The sequence below is a fragment of the Silene latifolia genome, chromosome 6 (assembly GCF_048544455.1).
Source record: "Silene latifolia isolate original U9 population chromosome 6, ASM4854445v1, whole genome shotgun sequence".
Lineage (NCBI taxonomy): Eukaryota > Viridiplantae > Streptophyta > Magnoliopsida > Caryophyllales > Caryophyllaceae > Silene > Silene latifolia.
The window spans coordinates 1,775,037-1,798,077 of NC_133531.1; the positions used below are offsets into that span (position 1 = coordinate 1,775,037).

Sequence of the window (23,041 nt, forward strand, 5' to 3'; positions counted from 1 at the left end):
AGAGACCGCCTAATTATTATGGTGTACCCTTGAGTTTTTGCGTTTTCCATGTTATACCCCTGTTTTTTTTATATTCCACAATGTACCCCTAAATTCTTTACTTCATCCGTATAATGACCTCTTTCAACTCTCTCTTCACTCGTTGTCTCTCAAACAATCGTTCTTTAATCTCAAATCTCATTGATTAACATCATATCATCTTCTTTTATGATAATAATCACAAACTAACTTTAACCAATTACAAATTACCTTTAATACCTATTTAAAGAAGAAAAAAAAGAAATCAAAGTTTTGTACATTTTTGGAAGTGTTAGTTGATTATTAAGCGAGTTAGTGGATAATTGGATGAGCTAATAAGTACGTGGACGTGTTAAGGAGTGATCGGTGCATGAATGAGTGAAATAATCGATCAACTAACGAATTACGTTAACAAAGACAATTAATAAGGTCGTGTTATAGACTATAATATAGAGTTTGGGGGTATAACATAGAATTTCAAAAAAGCAGGGGTACAACTTAGAAAACTCAAAAACTCAGGGATACATTGTAGAATATTCCAATTTCTTTTAAGTTTTTTCCATAAAATAAATAAATTTATTCTTCAAGGCCCATACACTCGACAATGGGTTATAGAAGAGGCACTATCAACTAACAAGCCCAAAGAGAAACATTACGATATGGTCACCCACTAAGCCACTAATCGTGTCATCGTGTATTGTATGCCCATGATGCTAAAGAACTCCATGATGAATGGAGTCTGTTCATGGGCCACCCGGCTGGTTAAACTAAGCCCATCCCTAAAGCAAAAATTAGCGGGTACAGATAAGTCATTTTTAAAAATACCCGATACAGATAAGTCATTTTCAATAATTTACAAAGGCGCAGTCCACTAATAACTCGTTCCAAACCCACTTGACCGATACATGTCCGACCCCAGCCCCATCTGATCACTTCACTATATAGAGATTAGGGCTGTCAATGATATGAGTCGGCTCGTTGAGCCCTCGGAATCGGCTCGGTTAAGCTCGGCTCGTGCTTGGTCAAAACGAGCCGAGTCGGGCCCGAGCTTAGCAAGGTTCGGAAGCTCGTTTGGGCTCGTTTATAATTTTTTTTTTGTATAATCTTTATGTAATATTATGTTTATTTCAAATTACATGTTATTTAGACATTTATATAAATATATTATGATATAGTATTTTTTAGTATTTTATAATTTAGTTGTTTTTCAAAAATATTTATATTTTATTAGATTTAAAATGTCAGAAAGTGAAAATATATAATGACAAAACGAGCTCGATTTGAACTCGAGCCGAGCTCGAGCCTCAATTTTTTAGTCTCGATGAGCTTCGAGCCGAGCCCGAACACCCGAGCTAAAGCTCAGCTCGGCTCGTTTAAGGGAGATTTAATGAGAAGAGCATATCTTTCATCAAGCTAAGTCGTCAAAGTAGGAACGAAGATGGAAAATTAGTTATTATTATTAATATTATTATTATTATTATTATTTTTTTTTTTTTTTTTTTTTACGCGCAGCTTTCATTATAATAAAAATAAAAGGTTTACATGAAATTGGTGGGGAGCCGAGAGACAATCTGGGCTCCCACACCCTTAGCAATAGTAAAGCTAATACGAGTAAAAATGTAAGCAAACTACCCGAGCCTCAAAGATCCCGAGATACCGAGAATTTCGGATCCGCTTGAGCAAGGCCACAAAGATCCGAACTCAACTCCCAAGTGAAGAGAAAGAGAAAGGAAGGAAACCATAACTCCGCCACCGCGCACAAATCCCCATACTTAGCACACTTTTTGAGCAAAGATCGGGCCGACAACCCGCCCAAGCACAAAAATCGCCAACCCACCGAGTCAAAGGTGAAGAACCCGTCAGTCGACGCACACATCACGCCCCCGTCCCAAGAATAAAGCAATAAATCCGCAGGACGAAGAGAGCCACCATGCCCATCAACCAAACCGATATCAACCTCCTTCCCCGCAGTAATACCAAATCTATAGCAGATGTCGAAAAGAGTGTCCCGGACAAGGTTATGCCGATGTTTAACGCCACGTACCCAAAGACAAGAAACAGCGTGGTCACCAAAAACATCCCAAAAAAAACCCGAGAGCAAGCGGGATGGGGCCTAGATACCGTGAATAACGGAACACCAGACGATACCCCAAAACACTACGGTAAGTCCTCCCGTTCATAGTCCGCTCCCAACCCCGAGATAGGAACCGCACGTAACCAATCGAGGAGTGAGAACCCGCCGAGACCGCCATAGAGCGATCTCGGCGCGGTGTCAAAGAGAAAAGACTACGAGGCAAGAAGCAACCGTCGTGAAATAAATATCCGCCAATTTCTTCATAAGTTTGGGGGCAGCAATTTCACTAGGGTGACCTAAAATATCGAACGTAGACGCGAAAGAAACACCGAGCGGCATCATCAAAAGCGGGGCCAGCAGCCTACAATACGAGAAGGGCCGAGGAGCTTAGCTCGCAAAACCAAACAGATCGCAAGCGGGACGCAATAAAAGCATAAAATAAAACATCTCCCGCCGCATAGACACCAAGTCCACCAAGATGAAAAGGGAATGTAGCAAGGCGCCACTGCCAATCCCCAAAACCCGGCCCTGAGGAATTATTATTATTATTATTATTATTATTATTATTATTTATTTTAAACTCTAGATCGTGTTTTATCCCCTAAAAAGAAGAATTGGGGAAATAAACGATTAGGATGTAGGAAGTAATTGTTACTTAGTACTAGTTGTCGAGTAGCTCATTGTCGATTAATATATAAAGAATATTTATTTCGCCTTTTATACTCCGTATATATTAAGATTTTCATAGTTAATCTACTACGGAGTACTATATGTTTTTTTTTATTAGTAAAAATCACCTAAGAAACCGGCTAATAAATATACTAGTTGAGATCCCGTGCTAAAGCACGTCAGTTGCGAGAGTTGTGCATATAGAGCGTTGGTAAATTTTAAATGTTTACATAAATGAGTTGTACTTTTAATAGATTGTTGAAATGTACGGCTTATAATGTTAGTACATTTTTTTTAAAAAAAAGTTTATTATTCAAAGAACTTTTAGATTAAGTTATTTTTATGTGAACCTATTTTTATTGTTAAAAATAATGATAGCGGACTATTATGGAATAACATAATGTAATATAGAGTCAATCCTATGTTATTGAATTGATCAAAAAAAATTATAAATGACATAATCTTTTAGTTTTAGCTATTATAGGAAAAATTTATAGATGAGTAATCCTTTACTAAAATAAGAAGTTGATTGAAATATTTTCAATAGGGCCCATACATAGATTTTGCCTCTATTAATTGTATGAAATTAATATAAGAATAATTATAGGGCCCACCTCATGCGTAAAGAGATTTTGCCTCTATTAATGGTCATTCAATAATAATAAAATATTTTTAATTGGGTCCCACTTTAGTTGTCAATTAACTGAGCGGGAAAACTTTTAAGAATCATTAATCAAACTTTTAAGAATCATTAATCTTTTAGTTTTAGGGGATTATTGAATAACTCGGTTATACATAGGTTTACTTGAATTGTTTAGTAAGGTAACAAAGATAAATACAAAACCAATAGAGTATGTATAATATCACCTAATTTAACAATCCACAAGGAATTCCAACACACATATTAATAGAAAGTGACGCCAAGCAAATATTGTTGGAGATTGATACTTTCAATCTCAAGTTAGTTACGAAGTTAGTTAGAATATTGAGAAGTTGTTAGCTTTCTGTTAAGTTTGTTACAGCTGTCATACCTTGTGTTGGTTGACAAGCTCTATATAAAGCATTGTATTCCACACATTGTAACACACAATTCTATAATACAAAGTTCTGATTTCTCTCTCTTTCGCTCTCTATCACAAGCCTACAATTCTGTTAACTTTCCTATTCTTCTTCCTTACACTATAACATCATCACATCATCTAAACTACTCCATCAATCATGATCCATGTTGATTTCCAACATGGTATCAGAGCAGGTTCTGCAAATTGAACCTGTTTCTGTTATTTGTTTACTTGCTTCCGCTGAGTTTCCTTTTTCGTTCTAGTTTATCTTCTTTGTTTTCTTTTCTTCAGTTCATTTGTTTTTAAATCAAGAAAACGCATAATCATCAAAAATATGGGTGATCAAGAAACTGGTTCCACAAACATTGGTATGGATGATCCTTTGTATATTCATCATTCTGATATTCCAGGAGTTAAACTCGTGGGTAGTCTCTTTGAAGGTTCTGGATATGGAGGATGGAAAAGGGCTATGTTGATTGCATTGTCAGCGAAAAACAAAATTGGATTTATAGATGGCACCATTCCTAAACCTGCTGCATCTGCTTCAACAGCGAAAAATTGGCAACGTTGTAATGATATTGTGTTCAGTTGGATTCTGAACTCAGTATCTCCTGATATTGCGAAGTCTATCTTGTACAGTGCCACTGCTGAAGTTGCTTGGAGAGAGTTAGAGGAAAGATTTGGCCAAACGAATGGAGCACAGCTATATGGTGTTCACAAGAAACTAAATGAGTTCAGTCAAGGAAATGATAGCATTGCTGTGTATTTCACCAAAATGAAAGCAATATGGGATGAGATTGATGGGATGAACATGAATCCTATGTGTTCCTGCAGATGTTCCTGTGGTTCACGAGAAAAACAAGTCAAATTCCAAGAGGATCAAAGGATTGTGCAGTTCTTGATGGGATTAAATGATTCTTATGGTGTTGTTAGAGGCACCATTCTCATGCAACATCCTTTGCCCAAGATTTCTTTCATTTACAACAATTTGTTACAAGAAGAAGGACAAAGAGACATCCACAACAATGGACAAATTCAGTTTGATTCTGCTGCATTGTATGTCAAGAACAATGGTTACAAGAACAACTATAATGGGAATTTTCAGAAATCAAACAATGGTTACAAGTCCAATGGTAATCTGAAACTTTCGAATAATAGAAATCAAGGGAATGGTTACTAGATCTGGGAATTTTGGAAATCCAAACTCTGGTGGTTTCAATCATTCTGCAACAAATGGGAATTACAAAGGCAAGACTGCTATGACTGAGGATTCATCAGTACATCAGTTTGTACAACAACCAGTTCAACAAAGTGTTTGGTTCTGCAATTACTGCAAAAAGCCAGGCCATAAGATAGAGAACTGTCGTCATTTGATAAACAGAAACAGAAGGTTTGCTGCAAATGCTTTTAATGATCAGGGGAATACTTCTGCTGATTTCTTTCAAGGAGCTGGCATAACTGATGGTACTGGTAATGCAACTCAGGATCTTTCTAATGCTTCAGCAGCACAATCTGGAGCTACTTCATCTGCAAATTTTGCAGGTACGACATGTCTTTCTCCTTTTAATTCATGTTCTACTGTTTGGATCCTGGATACAGGAGCAAGTGATCACATGAGTCCCAATAAAGATCTCTTTGCTGTGTTTAGAAAATTGCCTGTGTGTCACTCAGTCTCTTTACCTAATGGAAATATTGTGAAAATTGATATAGTTGGTGATGTGCAAGTGACACCTGATATTTGCTTGAAAGATGTGCTTTATGTGCCATGTTTTCAATATAATCTTTTGTCCATAAGCAAACTAAGTAAGCACCTAGGATCCACAGTAACTTTTACCCCTACTATTTGTTATTTGCAGGATTGTTCCAAGAGGCCCTTGATCCTTGGTAGGAATTACCATGATCTTTACTTACTAAATACTGCAATTGCTGCTAATAAAACACCAGCTGAGAACAATGCTCATTTGAATAAAGGCTTACATCTGAATTCTACTAGTTTCACTTCAAGTAGTAATACCAATTCTGTACATAGCAATGTTTCTTTCAAAATTTGGCATAAAAGATTAGGACATTTACCATTGTATAAAATGAAACAACTCCAGATTTGTAATATCTCTTCTACTAATGAAAATGAGTTGCTTTCTTGTTCCACTTGTGCCAAAGCTAGACAACATAGGTTGTCATTTGTTTCTAGTACTTCTTCTTCACAAAGTGCTTTTGAATTGCTTCATATTGATCTTTGGGGTCCGTATCATACTGCTACATACAATGGGTATAAGTATTTTCTGACTGTTGTAGATGATTTCACAAGGTGTACCTGGACTCATTTGTTAAGTTGCAAAAGTAATGCTTTTGATTTTATTAAGACCTTCATTAAAATGGTTGACACACAATTTGGCAAGAAAGTTAAGATCATAAGATCAGATAATGCTTTTGAATTGGGCACTAGTCACTCTACTTCACAATTTCTTACTGATAATGGTATAATCCATCAAAAATCTTGCTTCCATACCCCACAACAGAATGGTACTGTGGAGAGAAAGCACAAACATCTTTTGGAAACTGCAAGAGCCCTAAAATTTCAAGCAAACTTACCCACTAAGTATTGGGGAGACTGTATTTTGACTGCAACTTATATCATAAATAGATTACCCTCTAAAGTTTTACAACATTTATCTCCTTATCAAATTCTTTTTGGCAAATTACCTGATCTTTCTCATATGAGACCTTTTGGATGCTTGGTTTATGCTTCTACACCAAAGCCAGGAAGAGACAAATTCTCTCCTCGTGCTACTACTTGTGTGTTTCTAGGATATCCCTTTGGGAAGAAAGCTTATAAATTACTAAGTCTTGACAATCATGCTATTATAGAGTCTAGGGATGTCATATTCCATGAGACCATCTTTCCTTATGTGCAGGGTACTGATATATCTCATGTTCCTGTCTCTGTTAATGATAATGCTACTACTGTGGTCCCTAGGGAGCATACTGAACCTAATAATCCTAGAAACAATGTTACTCCAGACAATGACCCTATTCCTGGTGTTTCAGCTAGACCTAGAAACATTACACCTACTGTCTTAGAACCCAGACAGTCTACTAGACAAAGTAGAATCCCTTCTTATCTTAATGACTATGTTCACAACAGACAAACCAGACCCTGCAATTTTGTACACAGTGATTATTGTTCAAACACCTTAACATCTTTATGTACCAACATTGATTGTGTTGAGTCAGTCTGTTTGTCTGCTAATTATGTTGAAGATTCTGTTGCCATTGTTCCAATACAAGAACCCAAATCTTATGAAGAAGCATCTGTGTATCCAGAGTGGCAGAATGCTATAACAGCAGAATTTAATGCTCTAGAAGCAAATAAAACTTGGTCTCTTGTTGAATTACCCAAAGGTAAGAAGTCCATATCATGTAAGTGGGTTTTTAAAGTGAAACACAAGTCTGATGGAAGTATTGAAAGGTATAAAGCTCGCTTAGTTGTCAAAGGTTATACACAAAAAGAAGGTATTGATTACACTGAGACCTTTTCACCTGTTGTTAAAATGACAACAATTCGAACTTTGTTAGCTGTTGCTGTGAAACGAGGTTGGCACATGACCCAATTAGATGTTAATAACGCTTTCCTTCATGGAGACCTAGATGAGGAGGTCTACATGAAGGTTCCACCTGGTTTAACAGTTTCTGGTACTAACATTGTTTGTAAGTTGCAGAAATCTTTGTATGGCCTTAAGCAAGCTTCAAGGCAGTGGAATGCCAAGCTATGCCAGGCACTAAGATCCAGAGGTTACAAGCAGTCATTGAATGACTATTCTTTATTTTCTAAGAAATCAGGTGGTAAGATCATTTTTATTCTTTGTTTATGTAGATGATATTCTTCTTATTGGAGATAATACTGAAGAAATGGTTAGTTTAAAACAATTTCTAGATCACACTTTTAAAATCAAAGATCTAGGCAACATCAATTATTTTCTTGGTATGGAGTTTATTCGTACAAAAGATGGATTGGCTATTACTCAAAAGAAATACACACAAGAATTACTGAAAGAATTTCAGATAGAAAATTATAGAACTGTCAATTCTCCTCTTGATCCAAATGTAAAGCTAACTGCTGAAGTAGGAGATCTTTATCATGATCCTGCTCAATACAGGAAATTAATTGGGAAAATGAATTTCTTAACTAACACTAGACCAGATATCGCCTTCTCTATACAATTATTAAGCCAGTTCATGTCATCACCAAGGGAGCCACACCTGGCGGCGGGCGGGTGCTTACATGTCCTCGGATACATTGCTAGAGATGTTTCCCGGGAATACTTCTTCACAACAACTCGATTTTTCTCTACAAGGCTACCGTGATCTTGATTGGGCGCCTGCATGCACACCAGAAGATCTGTCAGTGGTTTCTTAGTATTTTTGGGTGGATCTCTCATCTCCTGGAAGTCAAAGAAGCAGCAGACTGTGTCTTTATCTTCTGCAGAGGCTGAGTACAGATCACTCAGACGGTTGACATCTGAACTTGCCTGGTTAAGCAGATTGCTTTATGAGCTAGAGGTACCTGATATCTTGCCTATACCCGTGAAATGTGATAGCCAGGCAGCGATTCATATTGCTAGAAATCCCGTTTTTCACGAGAGAACAAAACATATTGACTTGGATTGTCACTTTGTTCGTGAAAAGCTACAAGAAGGATTGATCAGTCTATCTTATATTCCAACTCTTCATCAACCTGCAGGCCTGTTCACCAAACCATTATCAGGTCCACAACATCATTTGCTACAGTCCAAGTTGGGCTTGTTTCACACAACCTCCAACTTGAGGGGGGGTGTTGGAGATTGATACTTTCAATCTCAAGTTAGTTACGAAGTTAGTTAGAATATTGAGAAGTTGTTAGCTTTCTGTTAAGTTTGTTACAGCTGTCATACCTTGTGTTGGTTGACAAGCTCTATATAAAGCATTGTATTCCACACATTGTAACACACAATTCTATAATACAAAGTTCTGATTTCTCTCTCTTTCGCTCTCTATCACAAGCCTACAATTCTGTTAACTTTCCTATTCTTCTTCCTTACACTATAACATCATCACATCATCTAAACTACTCCATCAATCATGATCCATGTTGATTTCCAACAAATATTAGTACATTACACAACTATATAACAAAACTCAAACATACAAGTAATTGGCAACAATACAATAATGGAACATGATAAGTGTGAAGAAATCCAGGTGTGATTCAGACTCGTTTACATGATTTAACGGTAAATTTGAAGAAAACTTGAAAAGTAATGACAATAGTCATTTATTGAAATAAATTAAGGAAACACATCAAATTGAATATAGCAATTTTGACAAATAATTACTCATTGTCATCATCATGAGAACCAAATAAGTGGTGGTGATGATGAGGGTGTTGTTTTTTCTCTTCTTCCTTAAGGTCATGCTTGGCTTCTTTAACCTCATGGTGTTCATGTAACGCCACTCCTCCGGCTCCGGCCGCCACCGTTACAGCCAGCTTCTCCCTGATCTTGTGTCCCTCATGCTTCTCATGCTAGTACTCAAATTAAAGATTGTCAAATTTTCACCTAGGCAATGCACCAAAACCTAATCCTTTGAAATATTTGTTTGCACTTTTATATATAGGCCTATATCATATAGTCCCTCCGTCTCAATCAATTATTACGTGGTATTAGTCTGTATAATTCTATGAAGATGGTTTCTTAGATTGATTTGTCCAGTTTTTCAAAGATTAGTTTTCCATTTCAATTTTTTTATTTCATATCAAAATAAAATGGAGTTAAATATTAAGTATTAATGAGGTGCAAATTTTAAAAAATATAAATAATACACTAAAAGAAATAAAAATTGCATGTACCGCGCATGCATTGCGCGAGATCTATAGTAGTTACTCATTAGTGTATTGGTCTATTCTCATATAGATGTCAGCCATGTCACACATAAATATGTTATCGTCAATTGATTTTAAGATGAAACCTAATTCGGGCTTCTGAGTTCACCGTGCTTGAGTGTGGGCCAAGTCCGTGCCATGTGGATTCTACAATTTGGCTAAATAACATAAAGTTTTATACTTTTACCGGTCTTAATAAAAAAGACTTTTCAAAAGTTATAATAAATGAAAAAAAAAAGTCGACCTATTTAGTCTATATGACAAAATTGTACTTTTTTTTGTCTTAATTATTTATTTATTTATTAATTTCTGTAAAGAATATTTTAATCGAAGATAAACAAATTACACGGGATGAAGCACATATTTTCTAAAATGATCAAATTAGAGGCCGGATCCTCTAAACTTGAAAGTAAAGATGAGTCAATTACCAGAGCATAAGCAGCAGCAGAGGCAGCAGCAGCCTCGCTAGCATGCTCGACGTGTTTGTGGTGCTTCACCTCTTTCTCGAGGTCTTCAATAGTTTCCTCGGCCGTCTTCTCATGGTGGTGGAAGTGGTGGTGGTGGTGTTCTTCATCAGCCATGTTAATTTTCTTGTAATTTTCTTAAGTTAAGAGTTTGGAATGTAATGATCTCTAAACAAGTCTGATTTTATAATTGGGTACACGTATTTTTTATATTTTATCCCTTTTGATTATTGGTTAGTTGAGAATTTGTTTAATCACGCACTTAGTCATTGTTAATGGTCCAATAGTGGTTGTCAATTACTTGTCATCACGATGTATGTTTACATGAATTATGGACGGCATGATTGGATTATATTTCAACTATGTAGTTAAAAAAAAAAAAAAAAATATTGACTAGGTCATTTATAATTGCTAGTTGATTAAATGCTAAGCATATTCTTGTTTCTTGTATGTATAATCAGGGCGGATTCAGAAATTTCATGTATATTTTACATGAATTATGGACGAGAAGATTGAATTATATTTCAATTGTATAGTTTAGAATTGTTGACCAAGTCATTTATAATTGCTAGTTGATTAAATGTTAAGTAAATTCTTATATGTATAATAACTTTTATGTCACCGAAACAGACGGAGTAGAATTTAAGTAGTTATGAGTACTCATTTGGTTGTGCTATTTCATTTTTGATAAGTCGTGCACACCATGTGTCCTATCAGTGGCCCACAATGAAATCCGTGTCGCCTTTCGTGCTCCTCTCCTTCGATTTTATAGTGTAGGCCGGCCACCAAGAAGTTGCGGGTTTGATACTTTTTCTTCTTGTGCCTAGCCCAAGTCGACATTGAGCTCTATTGTCCACTTATTGTGGGGAAGCGTTAATAATACCTTCCTCTTATTGTCCGCTTCGACTCTATCCCTCACATATTTATAACTTTTATGCTCCTTGCTTGGCAAATTAAAAGACATTATACTATAAGAATTGGTGATCACTTATAAATAATTATTTCATCTTTATAACAACGTTGTGGACATGAGTTTACACGCTAGTACGGCAAAATATCTAATTGTCATTGAAATTTTTTATTTGTTTATATGATACTCATATTGAATTTCCACCCGATTCTTTAAAGTTCTGTGAAATCATATATATATATATATATATATATATATATATATATATATATATATATATATATATATATATATATATAGAATTAGGTTCAAATGAGTCCATCTCCCTTAGGTGAGTCCATGAGTCCTAATCTTAACCATTAGATTATAACAAAATCAATGGCTAAGATTAATTCTGAAAAAAAAAATACATATAAAACCAAAAAAACCCTAATTCATTCATTCATTCATTTCAGTTGCCTCCCTCCCACTTCTCTCTCTAAATACCTCTCCTCTTCTCTCCTCTTCCTCCTCCCACCCCGCGCACCACCGCATATCCTCCCCAACCGCCGCCACCATTTCTCTTCGCCGCCAGTCGTCTGCGTCCCTCGACAACAATCCGAGACCACCACAACTCTTCCCCGCCGTTCCCTGCCGTCCTCCTTTCTCCTTTTTTTTTTTTTGTTTTGTTTTTTTCCCAGATTTGATAAAATGATTCGTGTTTGTGGAGTGTGGTGGGTCATGTGGGGGTGTTGGTGGCGGTTGTTGCTGCCGCCTCTTTCGCTTCTCCGTTCTTTTTTTTTTTTTTTTTTTTTTTTTTTTTTTGTGTGTTTTTCAGATTACAGTCGTGGTGGGGGTGTTGGTGGCGGGTTTGGTGGGTCATGTGGGGGTGTTGGTGGCGGTCGTGGCTGCCGCCTCTCCCTTTTCTCCTTTTTTTTTTTTTTCTTTTTCAGATTACGGTGGTGGTTGTCGTGGTGCTCTGGTAGGTCATGTAGAAGTGTTGGTCGCGGTTGTTGCTGGCGCCTCTTTCCCCTTTTTTTTTTTTTTTTTTTTTTTTGCTTTTTCAGATCTATAGTGGTTGGTGGTGGTGGTGGACTGGTGGGGGTCATTTGCGGCGATGGTCGTGGTGTTATCGTGGCCTTCTCAATTTTTTTTTTTTTTTTTTTGCATATGTGTGGTGCGTGATGGCGGTTGTTGCATGGGGACGTCATGGCTGGTGGTCAGAGGCGGTTGTTGTGGTCTCATGTTCATGGGTCGTGTGGTTGGAGTAGTTGTTGGTGGTGGTTGTGGTTGTTGGTGGTTATTAAAATAAAGTTTCAGCGGCATGTGTTAAAGTTACATTTATATGGACTAAAGTTTCATTTATATGGACTAAAGTTGCGCTCCTATGGACTAAAAGTTACGTTGATATGGGACTATTATATTTGTTAAGGACTTAAATTTCATAAATTCAAATTATTATAAAGTTATAATCTTAAAAACAAATAAAGTTTCAAAAACTATGACTAAAGTTGCGAGTTTAAAACATTAAAGTTTTATTCATAAAATTAGAATATTTTTAAAGAATTTAAAATTAGAAATTGTTTAAAAATATTAAAGTTTCAATTTTTTAGCATTAAAGTTTTACTCGTAAAACATTGAAGTTACATTTATAAATCTGTAAAATTAAATAAATTCAAATTTTTATATAAAAAATTGACTAAATAAATTAAAGTTTCAATTTTTAGCATTAAAGTTTCACTCGTAAAACATTAAAGTTACATTTTTAAATCTGTAAAATTAAAAAAATTTAAATTTCTATATAAAAAATTGGCTAAAAAAATTAAAGTTTTAATTTTTAGTATTAAAGTTTCACTCGTAAAACATTAAAGTTATTTTTATAAATCAGTAAAATTAAATAATTTTAATTTTTTATATTAAAAATTGTTTAAAAAAATTAAAGTTTAATTTTTTAGCATTAAAGTTTCATTCATAAAACAATAAAATTACACTCAAAAATCATTTTTATAAATTTAAAATAAAAAATGGTAACATAAATTTTAACTTTTATATATAAAACTACCTTAAATATTAAAGTTATAATTTTAAAGGAATAAAGTTACACTCATACATTAAAGTTTCATTTTTAAAACATTAAAGTTTTCATCTTAAATTTGTAAAATCTCAACCATCAATTTTAGAGATCAATGGTTAGGATTAGGACTTAGTGGACTCACCATTTTTGATGGACTCATTAGAACTTGCCTCTATATATATATATATATATATATATATATATATATATATATATATATATATATATATATATATATATTACTCCTTTAACATCGAACTTTTTAGTAGTATAGGAATAGTTTTTGCATATACAGTTGGTTTAAGGAGGTTTGCAATACACAACACTAGTTTTAATCCCGTGCAAAAAATACACGGGTATTTTTAATAATGAACTTTTACTAAGAAACTTAAATAGAGTAAACATCACGTTCATAAATACACTAAGCTAGATATGAAAAATACATTACTCTGCAAAGATTGAAGAGTAAAATCACATTATATTATTTGTATTCAGAAATCGATTTTCCTTTTGCAAGTTACTTTTATTTGTTGACTTAAATTTGTACAAAATTAAAAGTGTATTTTTTGTTGGGTATTGTAAAGTAATTTATTAAAATTTAATGTGTTAATATAATAATGCAACGTTGGTATAGTATTTTGTAAAACTTAGTGAATATATACATATAAATTTGTAAAACTAAACGCATAAAAGAAAAGAACTGAAATTAATTTATTTGTTCTTTCAAATGGTTCCCACCACTAACAAAACAAATGCATTTTTTCCTAAAATCTCTCGACCAATCAGAAAGCTTAAAAAAACTCAGTTGTTATACTATGTAAATTCATATTCCGTCATCTGGTGACCAGGTGATCTGAAAAAAAATTTAAGTAGTCTATGTTTTTTGTTTGTTTAAATGAGCATACTTCTGTCACGAGTGAGAATCAAACCCTCAACTTTATGGTTGGAGTAAGAGGGCTCTTTTTTTTTTTGAAGATATGAAGTAATTAAGAGAGCTTGTACCACTTAAACTAATAACTCTGATTCGCAAGTGCATGTAAGAAGGTGATACGAACACACACTCGTATTACATTGGCTATATACCAACTTGCATGTAACTTTAAAATCAGCTAGTCTTGCTATAGACGGATATATCCGTTTATAGTTAAAGATGGGTCAAATAGCTTGAAAGTGGTGACATTTTTTGCCCCCATCACCCCTCTAGTTGCTTATACTATTAAGAATGTGCTATTATATTTGCCCCGTCTTTAATTATAGACAAATATATATCTATAATGAGATTTTGTGCTTAAAAATATGCTAATCCACCCATCCATGACATCGACATTTGACTAATTCTCAATTTCTACAAATTGGATAAAGTTGACTTACCAACTCCCGGCCGGTCATTACAACTTTACAATTACAACGAAATAATGTTTTAAATAAATATATTTTCACATTAATTTAAATGAATTATTCTACATGAAAAGTACCATACTTGAATCAAAAACCTCGTATGTTATTTTATGGCATAGTGTAGCTCTGTCGCTGCCCTTAGTACCCTAATGTGGTACCACGGTCGATATGGACGCCTTGAAATCTCATATTATAGACAAAGCTCAACAATTAGGACTTCTTTTTCATAATAGTTGAGTTTTGAGAGTGGAAAATGAAATGAATAAATGTCATTAAAAATTACTTTTCGTCACAAATAAGAATAACTGTTACAACAATACATGATTGAAAATTAAAAAGGTAAAATACTAAGCATCAGTAAAAATACAAAAAATTCAAAATACAAACATCAATTGGAAAAACAAGACAAAAACAACAGTACACATTAGCTTTGGAATTATTTTTTGCCCTGTTCCTTCAACTCCTTCTTGGCTTCCTTCTTCTTGTGATGTTCATGAAACGCTAAACCACCCGCTCCCACGGCCACCGTGGCTGCAATCTCCTGGGCTACCTTGTGTTTCGACGCGTTCTCAGGGTCCTTCTTTGCCTTATGCTTCTCATGCTGTATATACAAGAATCATATCATAAGTTATTTGTTGATATAATTTGATGTATAAATTTATATATGAGACAATCTCATGATAACCATGTTCGTAATTTACATTTTTGTTATTCTCTATCTCATTTTTCAGTTATAATTTAACAATTTTATGCGTTTTTTAAATATCTGTAGCGCGTTTTTACTTTTACAGGACATAATATATTAGTCGTGTCATTTTACGTTTCCCAAAGTGAAAAAAATAAAGAAAAAGAAAACAATACCAATGCATAAGCACCGGCGGCAATGGCGGTAACCTTGCCGAGATTCTCACGGTTCTTGTGCTTCTTTAACTCCTTTTCGGGATCCTTTTCCTTAGGAGTCTCGTCTTTGTCCTTGTTGCGATGGAGGAAATGATGCTTCTTTTCTTCACTATTATCGGCCATTGCTCTCGCTCTTAAAATATAATTAACTCGAGAAATTTATGTTATGTTTTAATCGAAAAATAATTAATCAATCAATTTGTGTTTGAATGTTTTGTAGGAAACCATAACGTTCCAACATGTATTTATATAGTTGATTGGAAATTCATACTTGTTTGACATTGGCATATACTTAGCCGCGTCGTTAACATGTCACGTTAACGATACTTCCTTAGAACTAATACTATTGGTTTGAAACTTTGAATATCATTTTACACTACAATTAATTGGAGAGATTTTTTCTTAATGAATAAGAAAATTAATTATCAAAGTATAGTTGAGTTTAAATTATTCAAAAATAATAATATAATATGTATAATACGTCTAGAAACCATTGTTTGGCGCATCTGTTTTTTGAGAAGATAATGGATTTTTTTTGTAAGGGATTCATAAGGCGATTTTGATGCTATCAAATTTCAAACTCTGAACATCTGTATCAAATTTTATTTTTCCTTTTGCTATAAGTGTCATGCGAGGGGAATAGAGGAACATATTTAATTATTTATCCATACTTAGGTTATATTCTTTTAACCTAAAGTAAAGCTAATTGGACTGATTTTTTTTTATATAGATAAACTCAATTGAACTGAAATCAAGTGTAAAGAATATGACCTAAGTCATCGGTTTTCCAAATCTCTGTGTTACAGAACTTTGGTTCTAGTTCTATATTGACCCATATTGATGAATAATTTTTACTCATTTAGTCTTAGAATATTTATGTATTATAAAACAGTCTTATATAAAAATTTACATTATTCTATAGTTTATTAATCTCTATCGATCCGTCGATTTTCTTTGGAATATCCTCATTTTATTTTACCATTTGGTAGAGAAGAAATGTCTCCGAGTTGGTTGATTATACATTATATTAATCATATTGCTATGTCATTTGGTTATCCTATAACAAAGATTAATGATATGATAATGATCAACTATGCCATGTTGTCTTAATTGACAAGTCAATTAATTTGGTAATACTAGTTCTAGTTTACGTCCGACAAACAACATGCTTTCTATAACCTTGCTCGGAAATATCCACTACTTCTGACTTTAGGTGGTTTCCGTATTACTCCCCTTCCCGATCAATTGTTATCTTTTAATTTGCACAAATATCAAGAAAATAGGAGGGAGCCAATTATAAGATGACAAGTAGATCAAATTGAGTGTAAAAGATCAAATTGTTCATCAAATGCAATCCTAAAATAGAAAGGACAACAATTGACTGAGACAGCCCAAAATAGAACGGAACAACAAATGATAGGGACAGAAGAAGTATATTTCCTCTATTCAACTGATTTATTTACGTTTTTCAAAATATATAAGAAGTATTTTTTCAATGAATAGGAATTATTGACAATGATAAGGTGGATTAAATGATAGTACTGTTGTGAGAGGTTGTATAGAAACTTAGCATCGTTGTGCTCAGTCAGAATATATGCTATCTTTGTGGTTTACAGGAGGAGAGTCATCAACACTTATTTTTTGAATGTATTTACAGCCTGAAATGCATTCAAATTGTGAGTGCCTAGTGTATGGTTGAACTGCCACATAGGGACTGATTCAGTGGTGGATTGAGTGGAGACAGTCCTCTCTGTGCAGGAAGAAGATTGTAGCAGTGATATTGGCTTGCAGTATGTATCAGATATGGTTTGCTCGAAATACTTGCAGACTTGAGGGATATCTACAAAGACCAGAAAAATTTGGACAGTATGTGAAGCAGGAGAGTATTCGTAGACTGAAGAATTTAGAGCTTAAATGTAAGAACAGTAGAGTAATGCAATGGGTTGATAATATTTTGTATTGTTGAGTTAGTTACAGGATAGCTCAAATGATGGAGATGTAATATGTAACTTGGTTTTTGGTTTATTAATGGAATCACTTACATTTTCCCAAAAAAAAAAAACCATTGAAAAAAATAAATTTCTGTTTGATAATACTCCGTCCGTCTCAATCATTCGTTTTTTTTGTTTTATGAGTAAACAAATAAATGAATACGGAGTAATTAGCACGGAGGACTCACCTTCTAACTAACCGGGTTCAGTAGTGTTGAATCAAATCTTATGGGCCGCGCATTTTGAGAATCAGACGAAAGTTTAGGGCCTATTGTGTTTGATGAAGACTATTTAGCCCGTACTTGTGCCACTATATGAGACTCTTGAATTTTGAGTGTCGGGTATAGGATTGTCCTATAAGACTGTCTTATGGTAAAATTGGCCCAAAGGAAGAGAAGTACAAAGATAATGGTTTGATTTTATTTATATTTTAATTTTATTTTACCATTCTGATATTTTATGATAAAATTTAACATATTTAAATATACACATTATCAATATACTAAAATTTTAGGTTATTAAAATAAAATATTTTTTGTACAAGTTTTTTAAGTAACTAATTTGGTATATAACTAGTTTTATGTGTAAAGTAACCTTACAAACAGTCTACAGCATGTGCCAATTACATTTTATTATTTTATTTTATGTTTAAAAGCATACCTTTCTGCTCTCCTTAGTCCTTGTGTAGTTGTGCCCAAAATAAACATCTAAAAAACACGAAAACAAATAAATATTCTACTTCATAACAAAAACCAATATGAAAAGCAAAATGAAATAACCATGTGATTAAAATGATAACATTAACAACGAAATATACTCCACCACTCAATATATAAAAGCATTAAGACATATTCGGTATTAGGGGTATAACCGAGCCGATTTGAGCTCGAGCTCGGGTAGGCTTGGAATTGGAGCGAATTTTTCCGAGCTTAAAAAGTTAAAGCCCGGAATCAGCTCGGACTAGGCTCGAGCTCAACTTAAGCTTAGTTAAATAATGAGTATTTTCTTTAACTTTTAAATCAAATTAAAAATAAATATATTCTAAGAAAAATCCTAGTATAAAATACTCATCAAATATAACAAAAATATAATTATAATCGATCAAATAACATTTAATTAAGAATAAAAAATAATTGTAAAATGCATAATTATTAAAAATAAAGCGAGCTTAAACTAGTTTCCGATTCCGAGCTCTATTAAACTGAGAATCGACTCGGATTTGGTCTACCTAGGCTCAGAATTAATTCTGACTGATTTAGAGCCGAACTGATTCTGAGTGCTCTATTAGTCAACTTAGATTATTTACAACCCTACTCAATTTATAAAAACGTTAATACGTGTTTTAAATGACATAGTGTGTCGTTACGACCTCCTTTTAAAGGGACCGTTATCTACAAGTCTAAAGAGTCATCCTCCATTCATTTTTTTCCCACTTCATATTGTACTCACTCAAAAGACTTCACTCAAACCCGATTACAAACCTCTCTTCATTTTGAGTTCACTCTTCTCTAATAAACGAATCCCTAATTTTGCGCTTCGCCGCATTTTTCCATCTTCTCTCTCCTCTTTAATCCCTAAATCTCAATTCAAGGTACTCTTAATCATTCCAAGTTTTGTAATTAATTGTTCTAATCGTTAATCTCTGTTACTATTATATTCGATTGATTAATTATTATCCGTTTCAATCAATCTTGTTTTTGTAACGATTTTTAGGGGTTTTGATAGGGGTTAGGGTTTTTGATTGCTTTGGGATTATTGATTTTCTGCTAGTAGTTACAATTATATTGTTGATTTGTTATTTGGGGGTTTATTTTAGGGATTATATTATTATTGTTGTTAATTACTGGGTTTTAGGGTTTTGCGAGAGGTTTGAAGTTAAGACGGTCTTAAGCAAGACCTACAGGCTACAGATGTTTAGTTTGTACTCGGAAATTGATTTGGTGGAGGACCTCATATTCTATATAATCTTCCGCTTTCCTTTTGACACAAATGTTAAGGATTTAAGGAAACACGCTACCCCCACAATACAATTAAATTTGGACCACACAAACACTTCCCAAAAATAGAAATAAGGAAGGTATTGTGAATAGACGGAAAAGTAAATAGGGAGGGTTATTCAGAATAGGAGGAACGGGGAGTATATTTTTGTTAAGAAGTGATCACTCGGCCCGGCTTGGTTTGGTGGTTGAGCTGAAGTATTCACGCACAATATTAGGTGATCAAATCCGCTACTGTCTATGTGTCTAACTCCATTATTAACACATAGGTGTTGGTCATGTTTGTGTCGAAATGCCTACATTTTCGATAAAGCCGGTTGCTTTTGATGAATTGGAGTAGCCCTTGTGGTATTGAATGCTCATCAGTGATGTTTGATGATTGTTATGATGTGTTAACCTAGGGGTATGCAATTAGTGACGATAGGTCAAAGGTTCAAATCTCCCACGCCTATGGTAATAATTGTTCTGGTATTTAACTGGTGGCATATACTCGATTGGAATAAAATTGTTGCCATATATACTACTCCGTTATTACTAGATTTATTGATTGGTCATCTAATAATGTTTATGTTCTGTGGTCAAAGTTGAGTGCTTTTGCGTCTATGAGCCGTCACCGACTCACCGTGTTCTTTAGAGTTGATTTTAGGAGTCTTTGTGTTCTTATCTAGTTTCTCTGTGTTCTTTTATATGATGATTAATATGTGCTCAGAGTTTGGTTGCTTTTGTTGCTAGCATATTTTACGTTTCTCAGTCCTTTTTTGTCTACTAAGGAGTTTTTTTTTTTATAGCATGTGTGTTTAGCATTTAAGTAGATAGTTGGAAAGTGGTGAACTGCAGGCTTCAGCCAGCTGACTAACATCTCTATTGAATTTCATGTTAGATGAACGTGGAGAAGCTTATGAAGATGGCCGGTGCTGTTCGTACCGGTGGCAAGGGAAGCATGAGAAGGTATAACTCGAAGTTACTCTGTATTATTTTGGTTCAATTTATTCCTTTGAGATCATGCTCATTACTCCATAAGGCTATTGAGGTGTTTTGTTAAGCATTCTCCATGGTGCACACGAGCTCCTCATGTTACAGAGTCACAGGTCTCCTCTACTTGGTGTTCTTATTATAGATCTGGAAAATCATGTGGGTACGCTTTTTGCTTTGTTGTTGAATTCAATGGTCATTGAGAATGATATAGTTCCTCCGTCTCGGTCATTTGTTGTCCTATTCCATTTTGGGTGGTCTAAGTGAATTGTTGTCCTTTCTATTTTAAGAATGAACTTGATGAGCAATTTGATCATTCACACTCAATTTAGTCCACTTGTCATTTAGTAATTGGCCCCTCCACTTTCCTTGACCTTTGTGCCAAAACCAAAGGAAAACAATTGACCGGGACGGAGGGAGTATATTTTAGGTGTAGGGGGTGGAGGATTGTGTCTCTTCCTGTTGATATGGTTTTATTGTGTTATTTTTTCTGAAGACTCATTTCATGGTTTATTTTGTTTTCAATTGGCCTTGAACGAATCTGACAAAGTTGTAGCTTTGACTTTAGAATTTCCGGTATTCACTTCTTTGTGCCTTTAGTGTAGAGGGCTGCAATGGCATGCGACTATGCGAGATTGTCTGGTCTTGTACAGACATACAGCTGTACTTGTTTTGTATGTTATAACCTTATAGAGTTGGCTCTGGATAGACAAACACGATTCTCTTGTAAAACTGTCATGTGTTGGAGTTTGAGTTATTATAATGTAAATTCCTCTTTTAATGACATTATTGTGAACTGTACTCATCTTGAACACTCTCATTCGTAATTGTAGAAAGAAGAAGGCTGTACACAAAACTACAACCACGGATGACAAAAGGCTGCAGGGTACCCTGAAGAGAATAGGGGTGAACGCGATTCCTGCAATTGAGGAAGTGAATATTTTCAAGGATGATCAGGTTATCCAATTTCAAACCCCTAAAGGTGAGCTTAAGCTGTTTTATGATGTGTTTCACATCTACTGTTCACTTGTTCTGTGGCACAAGTCATGATGTGTCTCACTATGTCTTTTCATCGCATTCCTAATCAGTTATTTGTTTTTTTTCCCCTCAGTTCAAGCTTCTATTGCGGCTAATACTTGGGTTGTCAGCGGTACTCCACAAATCAAGAGTAAGCACCATTTTCATTTTCGTACTCTTTTTGCCTAACGTCATCTATGATTAGAATTAGTGTTTTTTTGAGCAAGTATAATACTATAATCCATGGTAATAAATATTGGCTGCTCCACCACATTGTTACCGAGCTATGAACGATTGCAAAACAGTGTCCACATTTTGAATTATTGAGTTGGGCTGCATTTTGAGGCACAATGACTGAGATTAGGCTTTGTCGACCTAGTGCAATCCAACATCAAGTCTCAAATTTAGATTTAAACCCTTGGAAATACAACTAACATGACGCCTATTATCTTTCTTTCAGAATTGCAAGATATTCTCCCTGGAATAATCAACCAATTGGGTACGTTACCAGCCAGTCGGTTATCTGTCTTTCAGTATTGCAAGATATTCAAGAGTCTTTCTTATTCTGTAACATGTTTCTCATAATGATTGAATATATCCGTGCTTTGTAATACAGGACCAGATAACTTAGACAATTTGAGGAAGCTGGCAGAGCAATTCTCAAAGGGTGGACCTAACGCGAACCCTGATGGCAGTGGTCTCAATACTGTTGATGAGGACGATGACGAGGTTCCAGAACTTGTAGCTGGTGAAACCTTTGAAGCAGCCGCTGAGGAAAAGCAGAGTGCTTGAGCTTGTCAGTGACTTTGTGCGTGTCCTGCTTTATATTGCTGATATTTCTGCATTCTCTCGCTTTTTTTGGCTTCAATTTGGCAAATTTGCTGAATTTTCGTAAAACCATTAGTTAATCAAACGTGTATTGTGACCGGAGACGAGTTAGATAACAAGCCTTATTGAGCTTCTTTTATGAAGCTCTATATCAATGGTTTTAAAGTCTCGAGGGTTTTCTTCTTTAGCGGTTTGATGTGTTTCTTGTCCCTAACAGATAAAATGTAAACTGTGATTCATTTATGAGAAGGTTTAACTTGCGAGACCAGTAGTTTTCAGGTCGAGCAGAAACGTGTTCCCAAGCTGGATGATTATAACTCATGGATGAAAATTCTAGAGATCGCCTTTTGCCATTATATTGACTACTCCGCTCTAATTTGTTTTAGAAAATGTGTTTTTTGGAGCAGGAACTCGATGAAAGGATAATTATATCTTCAATAATCCCCGGTCCGAGTCGCCTTCTGTCATTAACCTCGGTATCTTTTTAAAGCAATCTTGAATTTACTCCATTTTATACTTAGTTTGTGCCTATAGTAGTCGAAAACTGGCATAAGATCTTTATTTCACCATATCAAATGTTCAATATTATATATTTTTATTTATTTATATCATTCAAACCCCGAGTTATAGAAAAATATTGTAGGGAAAAGGGAAAATTTAAAGTCGATGACGAATGGCTTGCACGACTCACAATGAGCTCAATGACAAATAAAGGAAAGACGAATGGTTCATACAAACGAGTTACAAATTAACAATTATCTCTCAACTCTTC

The 23,041-nt window shown here is 34.6% G+C and overlaps 4 protein-coding genes across 4 annotated transcripts; 2 read left to right on the forward strand and 2 right to left on the reverse strand.

Annotated features, from left to right (window-relative positions):
• The first annotated feature begins 4,156 nt into the window (after positions 1-4,156).
• LOC141586778 (uncharacterized) lies at positions 4,157-5,002 on the forward strand. The gene has a single exon (XM_074408113.1). The coding sequence runs from the start codon at positions 4,157-4,159 to the stop codon at positions 5,000-5,002; it is 846 nt and encodes a 281-aa protein (XP_074264214.1).
• A 4,043-nt stretch (positions 5,003-9,045) lies between these two features.
• On the reverse strand, positions 9,046-10,472 carry LOC141585920 (uncharacterized). Its single transcript, XM_074406996.1, has 2 exons — positions 10,168-10,472; positions 9,046-9,382 (listed from the first exon to the last, which is right to left on the reverse strand). The coding sequence occupies exons 1-2, from the start codon at positions 10,318-10,320 to the stop codon at positions 9,191-9,193; spliced, it is 345 nt and encodes a 114-aa protein (XP_074263097.1). The 5' UTR covers positions 10,321-10,472; the 3' UTR covers positions 9,046-9,190.
• Positions 10,473-14,835: 4,363 nt separating this feature from the next.
• LOC141585921 (uncharacterized) lies at positions 14,836-15,682 on the reverse strand. Its single transcript, XM_074406997.1, has 2 exons — positions 15,426-15,682; positions 14,836-15,165 (listed from the first exon to the last, which is right to left on the reverse strand). The coding sequence occupies exons 1-2, from the start codon at positions 15,585-15,587 to the stop codon at positions 15,001-15,003; spliced, it is 327 nt and encodes a 108-aa protein (XP_074263098.1). The 5' UTR covers positions 15,588-15,682; the 3' UTR covers positions 14,836-15,000.
• Positions 15,683-18,864: 3,182 nt separating this feature from the next.
• LOC141585926 (nascent polypeptide-associated complex subunit beta-like) lies at positions 18,865-22,456 on the forward strand. Its single transcript, XM_074407002.1, has 6 exons — positions 18,865-19,046; positions 20,333-20,400; positions 21,258-21,406; positions 21,536-21,592; positions 21,902-21,940; positions 22,058-22,456. Exons 2-6 carry the CDS (start codon positions 20,333-20,335, stop codon positions 22,231-22,233), a joined length of 489 nt encoding a protein of 162 aa, XP_074263103.1. The 5' UTR covers positions 18,865-19,046; the 3' UTR covers positions 22,234-22,456.
• Positions 22,457-23,041: the final 585 nt, after the last annotated feature.

Bases quoted from the DNA above. Each gene is read 5' to 3' on its own strand.
- LOC141586778 (XM_074408113.1), top strand. From the start codon at position 4,157: ATGGGTGATCAAGAAACTGGTTCCACAAACATTGGTATGGATGATCCT.
- LOC141585920 (XM_074406996.1), bottom strand. From the start codon at position 10,320: ATGGCTGATGAAGAACACCACCACCACCACTTCCACCACCATGAGAAG. The intron at 9,383-10,167 runs GTAATTGACTCA...TTTGAGTACTAG, and splicing joins CTGCTGCTGCTTATGCTCTG to CATGAGAAGCATGAGGGACA.
- LOC141585921 (XM_074406997.1), bottom strand. From the start codon at position 15,587: ATGGCCGATAATAGTGAAGAAAAGAAGCATCATTTCCTCCATCGCAAC. The intron at 15,166-15,425 runs GTATTGTTTTCT...TTGTATATACAG, and splicing joins CCGCCGGTGCTTATGCATTG to CATGAGAAGCATAAGGCAAA.
- LOC141585926 (XM_074407002.1), top strand. From the start codon at position 20,333: ATGAACGTGGAGAAGCTTATGAAGATGGCCGGTGCTGTTCGTACCGGT. The intron at 20,401-21,257 runs GTATAACTCGAA...TCGTAATTGTAG, and splicing joins GGCAAGGGAAGCATGAGAAG to AAAGAAGAAGGCTGTACACA. The intron at 21,593-21,901 runs GTAAGCACCATT...TCTTTCTTTCAG, and splicing joins CGGTACTCCACAAATCAAGA to AATTGCAAGATATTCTCCCT.